Genomic DNA, 12,107 nt, shown 5'->3' with positions numbered 1-12,107 from the left:
ACCCCACTGACGACACTTCTCACAGGCTCCTTCCTCAGTCTGGAAACTTCCCATGGAGTGTGCTCAGCTGTCTTCTGATTGTCAGCTTAAGTACTGCTTCCAGAAAGTCCTCCTCTGGTCACAGGTGACAGTAAGACCCCCAGCCACAACCTATTCCTTCACCTCGATTTGTTTTCTGCACACAACTTGCCAAAATGCTGGAGAGGGCGTGGAGAAAAGGGACCCCTCCTACACTGCTGGTGGGAAGGTAAGTTGGTACAGCCACTGTGGAGAACAGTATAGAGGGTCCTTTAAAAACTAAAAAGAGAACTACTGTATGATCCAGCAGTCCCACTGCTGGGCATCTATCCAGAGAAAACGATGGTTAGAAAAGGTGCATGCATCCCAGCGCTCACAGCAGCACTGTTCACAATAGGCAGGACATGGAAGCAACCTAAAAGTCCATCAACAGAGAAATGGATAAAGAAGCTGTGGTACATATATACAATGGAATACTACTCACCCATAAAAAAATAATGCCATTTGCAGCAACATGGATAGACCTAGAGACTATCATAATAAGTGAAGTAAGTCAGACAGAGAAAGGTATATATCACATGATATCACTCATATGTGGAATCTAATTTTAAAAAAATGATTTAAATGAACTTAATTTACAAAACAGAAACAGACTTACAGATATTGAAAACAAACTTATGATTACCAAAGGGGAAACGTTGGGGGGAGGGATAAATCAGGAGCTTGGGATGAACATACACACACTACTATATATAAGATAGAAAACCAACAAGGACCTACTGTATAGCACAGGGAACTCTACTCAGTAACCTGTGATAACCTATATGAGAAAAGAATCTAAAAAAGAAGGAATATATATATATGTATAACCGAATTACTTTGCTGTACACCTGAAACTAATGCAACATTGTAAGTCAACTATACTCCAATAAAATTTTAAAAAATAAAGTTACCTAGTCACTTGTTTGCTTGTTCCAGTAGGATGTAGGTTGCACAGATCAAAGACTTCATCTGACTTGTTCACTACATCCCCAGAACCAAATGGCCTAGAACTAGCACCTGCTGGGGCTGAACTGTCGGCTGTGTGTTCACAGAGCACAGCGAGGGCAAGGGGCAGGACCCACCTTGCTGGAGAGACTCTGGAGTGGGTTTCAACGCCACATGGCAGTGTGCCCTCAAGTCCCAGGGGTGGCAGAACCTGGGAAAGCACACGTTTCCACTCGGACTGCACCTGAGCTGGGGGTCTTGGCCTGATTTATTCTCCATCTGGGCACCAGCTGGCAGTGTTGCCCTTCCCTTTGCTACTCCTTAGCTCTCCCAGACAACCAACAACAGAAGAGAGGAAATGTGATTCTCCTCTGGTGTCGAGGTGCTTCACTGTGCACAGAATCAGACAGTGCCCTGAATTTTTCTTCACAAAGACATAATCAACATGAATCGTATCATATTAGCTTTAATCTCTTACTTAGCTGAACAAGTCACACTACTCTGTACGTTTAAAAAGATGAACCTGCGCTAGGCGACATGTGCACATGGTTCTCAGTTCAAAATTAGGCCTCCTTCTTCCCACTTCCCTTCACCCTCCCTGTTCCCCTCCCCGTGGGAAGGGATGTGGTCTTCTGGTGAGATGGGCAGCCTGCAACAATTCAAGTAAGGGCGCAACTGTGAGCTTAGATATGCTTTTATTAGACTTTGTTTTTTAGAGTAGTTTCAGGTTCACTGCAAAATTGAGCAGATGGTACGGAGAAGTCTCATATACCCCCTCCCCAGCCCAAACACACACAGCCTCCTCCACCATCAACATGCCCCACCAGGGGCTACATTTGTTACAGCTGATGAACCCACACTGACACATCATCATTGCCCAAAGTCTGTAGTTTGCATTAGGGTTCCTTCTTGGTGTTATACAGGCTATGGGTTTGGACAAATGTGTAATGACACGTATCCACCATTAGAGTATCGAACAGAGTGGTTTCACTGCCCTAAAAAGCCTCTGTTCTCCCTATTCATCTCTCCCCTCAACCCCTGGCATCCACTGTTTTTACTGTTTCCATAGTTTTGTCTTTTCCAAAATGTCATATAGGAATTATACATTATGTAGCCTTTTCAGATTTGATTCAGCTAGCAATATGCACTTAAGTTTCTTCCACATCTTTCCACAGCTCATTTCTTTCTAGCACAGAATCATATTCCATTGTCTGGACGAACCACAGTTTTATTTATCTATTCACCTATTGAAGGACATCCTGGGTGCTTCCAAGTTTTAGCAGCTATGAATAAAACTGCTGTAAAACATTTGTGTTCAGGTTTTCACGTGGACATAAGTTTCCATCTTATTTGAGTAAATAAATAGCCTGATTTCTGGATTGTATGGTAAAAGTATATTTAGTTTTGTAAGAAACCACCAAACTGTCCTCCAGTGTGGCTGCACCATTCTGGTTCCCACCGGCAGTGACGAGGGTTCCTGTCACTCCACACCCTCGCCAGCACATGGTGGTGTCGGTGTCCTGGATTGTGGCCGTTCTGACAGGCGTTAGCTATGTTTTAAAAAGACCACTCTCGTCACTGGTTGGAGAATGGAGGAGTCCCATTAATAGGCTGTCGCTGCAGTGTGGGCACTGCTGGCTCAGTGTCCAGGCGATGGCAGTGAGGATGGAGCAGAGCAAACACATGCTCAGAGCATTTTGAGAACAGAAACGAGCTTCTCTGAGTGTGAGTTCACATGAGTGTGAATGCAGAGTAATTCCTGGTTTCCTTAGTTGTGCACCTGAGCAGATAGTGATGGCCGCTGCCCAGAGAAAACCAAGAGAGGAACAGTTTACGGGGGCTGGGGGTCAAGTGTTCAGCCTTGGACATGTGAAGACAGATGTGTGCACAAAACATCGATACAGAGCAGTTGGGTCTGTGAGGAGAAGTCCTGTGCTAGAGATGCATACCTGGAAGTAGTTGGCCCTGGGATGGTCGTCCTCTACCCTGGCAGGAGCTTTGGAAAAACACTCATGCCCAGGCCCACAACTGATCCACAAAATCAGAGTCTGTGGGCTGCGTGGCCCAGTCCGGACTTTTTTTTTTTTTTATGGATTAGTCTTGCTTAATAATGTCTTATTTATCTATCTATCTATCTATTTATTTATTTATTGCTGAGTTGGGTCTTTGTTGCTGCACGTGGGCTTTCTCTAGTTGCGGCGAGCGGGGGCTACTCTTCGTTGTGGTGCGTGGGCTTGTCATCTTGGTGGCTTCTCTTGTTGCAGAGCACGGGCTCTAGGCGTGTGGCCTTCGGCAGTTATGGCGCGCGAGGGCTTCAGCAGTTGTGCCTCGTGGGCTCTAGAGCACAGGCTCAGTAGTTGTGGCACACGGGCTTAGTTGCTCTGTGGCATGTGGGATCTTCCGGGACCAGGGCTCGAACCTGTGTTCCCTGCATTGGCAGGCGGATTCTTAACCACTGCGCCACCAGGGAAGCCCCAGACATGTTTTTGAAGCTCCCCCGCTGATTCTAGAAGCAGCCAGCACTGATAACCACAGAACTGAACTCTGAGAAACTGACATTTAGGGGTCAGAGAGAGAAGAGGTGCCAAGCAGAGGCTATGGAACGACCACAGAGAGAGAAGGGAGCTGAGAAGAATGTGGGGTCAGGAGCCAACAGAGGGAGCGTTTGATAAAGCTTGTAGAGTGGCAACGGCCACGGCACTCCGCCTCTGATCATGAACCAGCGCGGCAGGGCTTTATCCAAAGCGTTATGAGATCAAACACTTCATCCTTTTCAAGTGTTCTCAGACAGCTCGATTCGAGATATACAGGGAGACTGTGGTTAGAAAGTTATTTTGTGAGTAAGGTATCAGGATAAAGAGAGTTAGTTGATCTTAAGCAGTTTTCTTGGCTAAGATTTTCATGCACTTTCATCCCGCTAGGGATAGCTTTTCTGAGAAACTGCAGTTCTGGATTACACCGAGGCAGGAGTCCTCCCCCTGGGTAGAGCCCTGCTCTGAGGACACCAGTGTTGGCCCTCCTGTTTATGTTCTATGGCTGGCCAAGACCTCAGTCTATTAAATAGAGAGTGATGCAGTTCCGTGGCTCATGCTAGTACATTAAAGTTATGTCATCAGTTCTCCCCCAAGTTGATTTTTAGATTCAGAATGATCCTAACTAATACCCTAGCAGGAACTTTTGGTAGAAATTGGCAAGCTGAATCCCAAATTTGTAGGGAAATGCAAACAACTAAGAAGAGCCAAGATAGTCTTGGGAAAAAGCACTATTGAAGGACTTAGTCTGTTGGATATCAAGACTAATCATGAAGCAATAGAAATTATGAGGAATTAATTAATCAGTACGAAGTAGTGTCAATTCAAGGATAAGCAAATAGACAAATGGTCCAGGATAGGGAATCTACAAACAGACCTGCACATGTGTGTATAAAGTGCATGTTCTCTGAGAGGGAGGGCTCATTACATAAGGGGCCAGTGCATCTTGACCCCTGTTTCACACCATATACAAAAATAAATTTCAAATGAATTGTATATCTGAATATAAAAAGTAAAACAAAGATTGTAGAAGATACCATAAGAGAATATCTTCAAGGCCTTGAGGTAGTTAAACATCCTTAAACAGGACACAAGATGCATCAGCCATAAAGGAAGAGATTGATCAATTGGGCAATAGTAAAATTAAGAATTTCCATTTATGAAAAGACACTATTGGACTTCCCTGGTAGCGCAGTGGTTATGAATCTGCCTGCCAATGCAGGGAACACGGGTTCAATCCCTGGTCCGGGAAGATCCCACATTCCGCAGAGCAACTAAACCTGTGCACCACAACTACTGAGCCTGCGCGCTACAGCCCATGAGCCACAACTACTGAGCCTGTGCGCCACAACTGCTGAAGCCTGAGTGCCTAGAGCCCATGCTCCACAACAAGAAAAGCCACCGCAATGAGAAGCCCGCACACCTGCAACAAAGAGTAGCCCCCGCTCGCCCCAACTAGAGAAAGCCTTTGTGCAGCAACAAAGACCCAATGCAGCCAAAAGTAAATAAAATTTTAAAAAATAAATAGATAAAAAAGACACTATTAAACAAATAAAAGAACAAGCCACAGAGGGGTAGAAGATATTTCCACTAAATATAGCCAACTAAAGAAAACCCTGTCCAGAAAAATGAATTCCTACACATCAAGAAGAAAAAGACATACAAACCAACGTTTTAAATGACAAAAACATGAACAGGGTTTAATGAAAGGAGATATACAATTGGTCAATAAACATTTGAATCATGTCTGACTTTATTAGTCAGGGAAATACACACTAAAACTACATTGAAATGTCACTTCACATTTGCCAGAATGGCTAAAATTAAGACCTAGGAGAACATGTGTTGGCGAAGATGTGGAACAAGGAGAACTTTCATGTGCTGCTGATGGGGACAAAAACCATTGTGTTTACCTTGGAGAACTGGCTGGTATCAGCTCTGCTACAGGTGACCCAGCGCCTCTCTCCTCTTTACGTACATGTTCAACAGAACCGTGGACGTGTGTTAACCAAAATCTGTGTACCAGAATGTTCACAGCAGCACTCTTTGTAATAGCCCTGCAGTGGAAACAGCACACGTGCCCATCGGGGGTGGAATGGGTAAATAATTGTCCTGCATTCAAATAATTCATACAGCAGTGCAAGTAAATCATACAACAAGGACCAACCTTAAAACCAGAATGTTGAACGAAAGAACCCACACACAAAGAGTATCTATCCTATTCCATTGATACAAAGCTCAAAAACTGGAAGAAGGGCTTCCCTGGTGGCGCAGTGGTTGAGAGTCCGCCTGCCGATGCAGGAGACACGGGTTCGTGCCCTGGTCCGGGAGGATCCCACGTGCCGCAGAGCGGCTGGGCCCGTGAGCCATGGCTGCTGAGCCCGCGTGTCCGGAGCCTGTGCTCCGCAACGGGAGAGGCCACAACAGTGAGAGGCCCGCGTACCGCAAAACAAACAAACAAAAAACTGGAATAAGTGGTCTTGCTGGTGGAGGCCAGGGGGCTGGTTACCTCTGGGGGAGGGCCAGAGGCCTGCCTGGGAACCTGGGATGTTCCCTCTGGGGGGCAGTACCCAGGTGTGTTCATTTTGTGATAATTTAACAAACCGTGTTTACATGATCTTGTGCTTTATGTACGTTGTATTTTGACTTTTTAAAATTAAATTTAAAACCCATAGTCATATTCCAGTGTTACCTCCCTGACTTTGTGCTCGATAACTGTGATGCAGATGTTGGGGTTCCTAAACTATTGAGTTACACATTTGGAGGCATTTTCCTAGTTTACTGTCCTACATGGTGCTTTACATGCCCTGGATTTATTTCAGGAATTTAAATCTCAAGAGGAATCTTACTTCCGAGCTCATGTGAAGTGCCTTTAGCTCCCAAGTGTACAATAATGATTCTATAAGGGATTAAAATTAAGACACTTGATAAACTGAGTTTATTATGAGTCTTCATTTTGGAAAATATGCTCAAGATAGACCATTTATTATTAGGACTTTTCCAGCTGAAAATAAGTGTTTGGAATGTTAAAATTAAATGAAGGAATTATATTGGTGATATTTATTCTTATTTTTTAGTTAAATGCTCTGCAAGACCTTCATCCATTACCCAAAATTATTTTGGAATATAGGCAGGTAAGTTAGATTTTTTTTTTTTGTCAGTAAGTTGGTAATGAAGGGGGCCCACATGGCACCGTCTCTGTTCACAAAATCCATCATCGCTGAAGTAGCCCTGACAGTGTCCTAAAGGGAATGCAGTTTGTTCACGTGGACCTCATATTAGCACTGCTTCTTGTACCCAGACATGATATTCCTCAGGGCTACAAACAGCCCTGCTGTGAATCAGAGGAGTCGTAAAGGGAAGAGGACAAACAAAAATTCTGAAGGAAGTATTTGGTGTGTCATCCTCGTGTGGCCACAGTGTGACTTCGGCTTCCATCAGCGCCGAGTTCAGAGGCCTGTCACACAAGCCTCCTCCCTCTCCCGGCCTGGTGGTGTTTTATCATCTCGCATTGACACTTACTGACTTACGGACATGCCCCTCTCTCTAGCTACCCTTCTAGCTCCTCCTCTTTTCCCCGTTCACATACCTGCCATCTGTTCACAGGTATGACTTGCTGCCGCTCGGACCATCGTTATTTACTGCTGTCCTTGTTAGGGCTGGGCAGCTGTGTGTGCGTGGGGTTGGGGGTGGTGGTGGTGAGTAAATGGTAGCACCTGAACTGAAAGAGGCCCCACGGGGGACACTGGGTGCTGGGACTCGGGAACTCTCCCTATATCTTTGCAACTTTTCTGTAAAAGGAATTATTCCAGGACAAAGTTTATTTTAAAAGGGGTAGGGTGACGTCTTTCTCTGTTGGTCATTGTTATTTAATTCTGGGCACCACATAAGGCCATTTCAGGGCCTCCTGGAGTCACCTGAGGTGACATCAGTGACACATGCCCAGCACTCTGTGAGACACTGCTTTGACACTTGTTCCTAATTTAAACACTTAAACACAAAGTGATTACTTTTGTCTTGTAATCTAGGTTCACAAGATCAAGTCAACCTTTGTAGATGGATTACTAGCTTGCATGAAAAAGGTAACTAAAGCTAAGAAAAAAGATATCATGATTGGGAATATGGCTTACACATGGGTTCAGATACATGTAGAATTTCTTTAAATAATCTAACATTCTTGAAACTATGAACCATGATTTTGTTATCATTTAGGTCTATAGCATAAGTTGACATTATACCTTAAAATCTCATATTCATGTGGAAGCTCTACTGCTGACCACGTGCTTTCACATCTGTTACTGCATCTCTTTTCCATAGTCATTTGAGGGACATGTTGTTTTAGTTCATGCATGAGGAGTCTGCAGTCAGAGGTGTTCTGTGACTTGTCTGCGGCCACACAGCAAGTGACAGCCCCGGTCTGGGGTGCACAGCCCCACCTTGAGTCCACGCTGTGACCCCCATGGCACGTCAGCCCATGTGTCCTACTGCAGCTTCTGCATAGCCTGAGGGAGAATCTCCTTCACCCTGATCACATGCAGGAATTTGTAACCCCACGGACATTGGGTTGGGAGTGTAGGGCCCGTGGCTCCTGGTTCTCTGGACAGAGCAGTGAGCGTTGTGTGCTGAAGGGGCCAGCGTGTTTGTGACTTCGCACGGCACTGTCAGAGCATAAGCTGATTCTTTCCAACTGATAAAGGGCTCCGTTTCCTCCACGTGGAACCAGACTGGAACCGTGACCGGAAGGCTGTCAGCCAAGCATCCTGTAAGTTAGCTCTTGTTAAATGCCTGTTTCTATGTCGGGACTGCAGTTTTGCCTAGATGTGTGTTTGTCTGTGCACTTTTTGTTTGTTAGAGGAGACCCCATACTGATAGGCTGTGGAGTTTTTTCTGTTTATTAATTCAGCCAATGTTCATTTAGCACATACTATGGGTTTTTTTGTGGTTTTTTAAAAAAATTTTTATGGTAGTGTATAGACGTCCATGTCACTCTCTCACTTTGTCCCAGCTTACCCTTCCCTCTCCCCGTGTCCTCAAGTCCATTCTCTAGTAGCACACACTATGTTTTGGGCACTTAGTGGGGGATCAGGACACTACACGTGTGAAGTGTTGAGTTAGTGGGGGGGTCTTCACATCCAGAGAGTCACGCACTCTGGTGCTGAGGGCAGGAGGGACAGACACCTCTTCCCACCCCATTCTTCATTTTCAGATTTGTACTGGACAGGTGGCTTCCCCAGATTCTCTCTCTTTTTTTTTGGCTGTGTTGGGTCTTTGTTGCCGCGCGGGCTTTCTCTAGTTGTGGCGAGCGGGGGCCACTCTTCATTGTGGTGTGCAGGCTTCTCATTGCAGTGGCTTCTCTTGTTGCAGAGCACGGGCTCTAGGTGCATAGGCTTCAGTAGTTGTAGAACACGGGCTCAGTAGTTGCAGCTCACGGGCTTAGTTGCTCTGTGGCATGTGGGATCTTCCCAGACCAGGGCTCGAACCTGTGTCCTCTCCAGGTTATCTCTTGCTGAGCTTTATTCCCTTCCAGAAATTTCTCACGTCTCGGGCTTGCGGGTAGCACTCCTCCCAGGTTTTCTGGGATGCTGTAGTTTTACTTATTTATTTTTCTGTTATTTCAACTGAATTTTTTGAAAAAGGAGATAAACATCATGTGTGCATTTGGCCCCCACCTTTGACTCAAAGTGTACATCATCATTTTAACAGCTGCATTGTACTCTACTTAGTGGCTGTCCCTACTGAGGGTCATTTAGATCGTTTTCAGTTTTAATTATTTTGTATGTGCCATAAACTTACTTGTACGAATATTTTTGGTATGTTTTTCTGTTGATTTCCATAGCATAAATTCCTGGAGGTGGAACTTCTGAGTCAAAGTGTTTGTGTATTTTTAAGGCTTTGCATTGCCAAATTGTCCTCCAGAGAAAAAAGAGTTTTACGTTCCCAGTCAATTTGTAAAGTGTTTGGTTCCCTACATCCTTGCCAGTACAGGGAGTCTTCATTTTGATTACTAGTTCATGGCTTGATCTTTAAATATCTGTTCCTTTAAACATTAAGTGAGGTTGACTATATAAAAGTTATTCTTCTGTGAGTTGTCTGTTCATGTCATTTTGCACATGTCTCTGGAGGATGTATATTTTTTTCTATAGGTATGGAAAAGCTCTTTATATAATAAAGATCAACCCTTTGTAAAATACTGAGTTCTTTTTCTCCGTTTGTCTTTTGCCCCTTAATTTTTAAAATATATAATGTTTGCTATACTTAAAATGGCTTTTTCATTATACAAATAATATATAATTCTAAAGACTTCAAACAATAGATAAAAATATAAATAACAAAGTAAAAGTCACCTGAAATGCCACATCATTAACATTTTAGTGACCATACTCTATTTCTTTATGCACACACGTGTGTGCGTGCACTCACACTGCGCATACATTTACATGACTGGGATTATATCATACATGTTTTTTATTGCAGACACTCCCTCACCACACCCATATCTCAGCCCCTCACCCTCAGGCCCAGTGCCATTGGAAGCTCATGTTAGCAGCCTATAGAGTGTACATCCATATTTTCCTCCAGATTTATAATAAAATCTTATACAGACCCATATGTATCTATACATACATACATATATATATATATATATGTATATATATATACACACAGAGACACAAAATGACTTTGTCATTCTTATTTTACAGAATTAGAATTCTATTTTTCTGCCTCTCGCTTTTCTCTCTCAGCAACAGCTCGTGGAATCCCTGCAGTTCCTCTGACAGGGTCCTGTTCCACCTTTTTTAAAAATTGAAGTATAGTTAACTTGCAATATTATATTAGTTTTAGGTGTACTACATAGTGATTTGATATTTTAACGTTACACGCCATACAGCGTTATCACAATATCTTTGACTGTATTTCCTGTGCTGCACATTACATCCCTGTGAGTTATTTTAAAATAAATGCCCTGTTTCTCCATGTCCCTTTTGGAGTTGGGACCATCTTTCTTCTTTCCTGATGTCAATGGAAATAATTAATTAACAATCTAAAATAAGACAGAAAAGAGTTTTATTTGACCCAAACTGAGGACTGTAGCCCAGGAGACACAGATTCAAGAAGCACTTGAGTTGTGTTCTGTCAGACTACAAAATGGGGGAGGTGTATGAAGGCAAAATACTCAAGGTTACAGTTAGTTGCATGAGTTGTCTATAGGGAATTATAATTGGATGTGGCAAGAAGTAAGGGTGCTTGTTAAGCATGGATTAGTTGGGGTCTGAGATGGTTGCATAGTTACAAGCGGGGGTGGGGGGGGACCTTGAGACCATAAGGTTGTAGCTGGCAGCTGCTAGCAGATATGGTTTTGAGAATGGCTGGCGGTGTCCTGGAGCTTTATACAGTTCAGGAAATTCACATTCTCAGTGATGTAGGAATGTGTCTGAAACCACATCCACACTGGCCACCCAACTTCATCCTGGATGCCTGAACCACAGTTGCCCCATTTTGATTTCTAAATGCATTCTTTTCTGTACTGGTTAAAGCAGATGTACAATGCCTATTTGACAGGCCATAAGAGAGGCTGTGCTAGTTAGCATAAAGTTCAAGCCAAATCATGTGTAAGCCAGGATGACTTCTCCAAACCTCAATATGTGAAAATTTCTTCCATCGCCTGATATAGGCATTCAGTGATATAAATTTAATCCCAGGTACTGCTTTCTGGCATTCAGTAAATTCTGGTATGTTGTATTTCACTTTCATTTAGTTCAGAATCTTTTCTAGTATGTCTTCTTTGACCCATGGGCTATTTAGAAGTTTGTTACTTAGTTTCCAAGTAATTGGTGATTTTCCAGTTATCTAACTGTTACTGATTTCTAATGTAATTTCACTGTGGTCAAAGGATATACTCTGCATGGCTTGAATCCTTTTAAATTCATTCAGACTTGTTTTCTTGCCCAGAAAATGGTCTATCTTGGTAACTGTTCCATGTGCACTTGAAAAGAATGTTCATTCTGTTAATGTGGGTGGAATGATTTGTAAATACCAATTAGATCAAGTTGGTTGACGGTGCTGTCCGAGTCTACTATATCCCTGCTGATTTTGTCTGATTGTTCAGTCCATTGTTGAGAGAAGGGTATTGAAGTCTGCAGCACAACTGTGGAATTTTCTTTTTCTCCTTACAGTTCTACCTCTTCTATATCCTTGTAGTTTTTGCTCTTTTATAAGGAGCAGAAACATTAAGAATTTTGTCCGCCTGATGAATTTACCCCTTTATTTCTATGAAATGCCCTTTTTATACCTGGTAATATTTATTTGATCTGAAATATATTTTGTCTAATATTAAAATATTAATTTAAAAATAATTAACAAAATACATCAAAGATAATTTTAGAAATAATAAAATTAATAAAAATGTAATTTAATATTAATGTTAAAATAGCCACTGCAGTTTTCTTTTGACCAGCGTTAGCAGGGCATTTTCCATCCTTTTACTTTTAAACTATCTCATTATATATAAAGTACATTTATTGTAGGAAGTATGTAGTTGGTCTTGCTTTTTTATCCCTTTTGACAATATCT

The 12,107-nt window shown here is 42.9% G+C and overlaps 1 protein-coding gene across 1 annotated transcript in view; it reads left to right on the top strand.

The window, feature by feature from the left end:
* The window catches only part of POLN (DNA polymerase nu), a 156,325-nt gene that overhangs the window by 55,604 nt on the left and 88,614 nt on the right, over positions 1-12,107 (top strand). Inside the window, exons 12-14 of the mRNA XM_030876705.2 lie at positions 6,614-6,670; positions 7,565-7,618; positions 8,233-8,298. Coding sequence (XP_030732565.2) covers positions 6,614-6,670; positions 7,565-7,618; positions 8,233-8,298 — 177 coding nt within the window. The remainder of the gene's footprint in view (positions 1-6,613; positions 6,671-7,564; positions 7,619-8,232; positions 8,299-12,107) is intronic.

The sequence above is a fragment of the Globicephala melas genome, chromosome 5 (assembly GCF_963455315.2).
Source record: "Globicephala melas chromosome 5, mGloMel1.2, whole genome shotgun sequence".
Classification (NCBI taxonomy): Eukaryota; Metazoa; Chordata; class Mammalia; order Artiodactyla; family Delphinidae; genus Globicephala; species Globicephala melas.
Note: the sequence above shows the minus strand (reverse complement) of the source record. Positions and strands in the feature narration are given on the sequence as shown.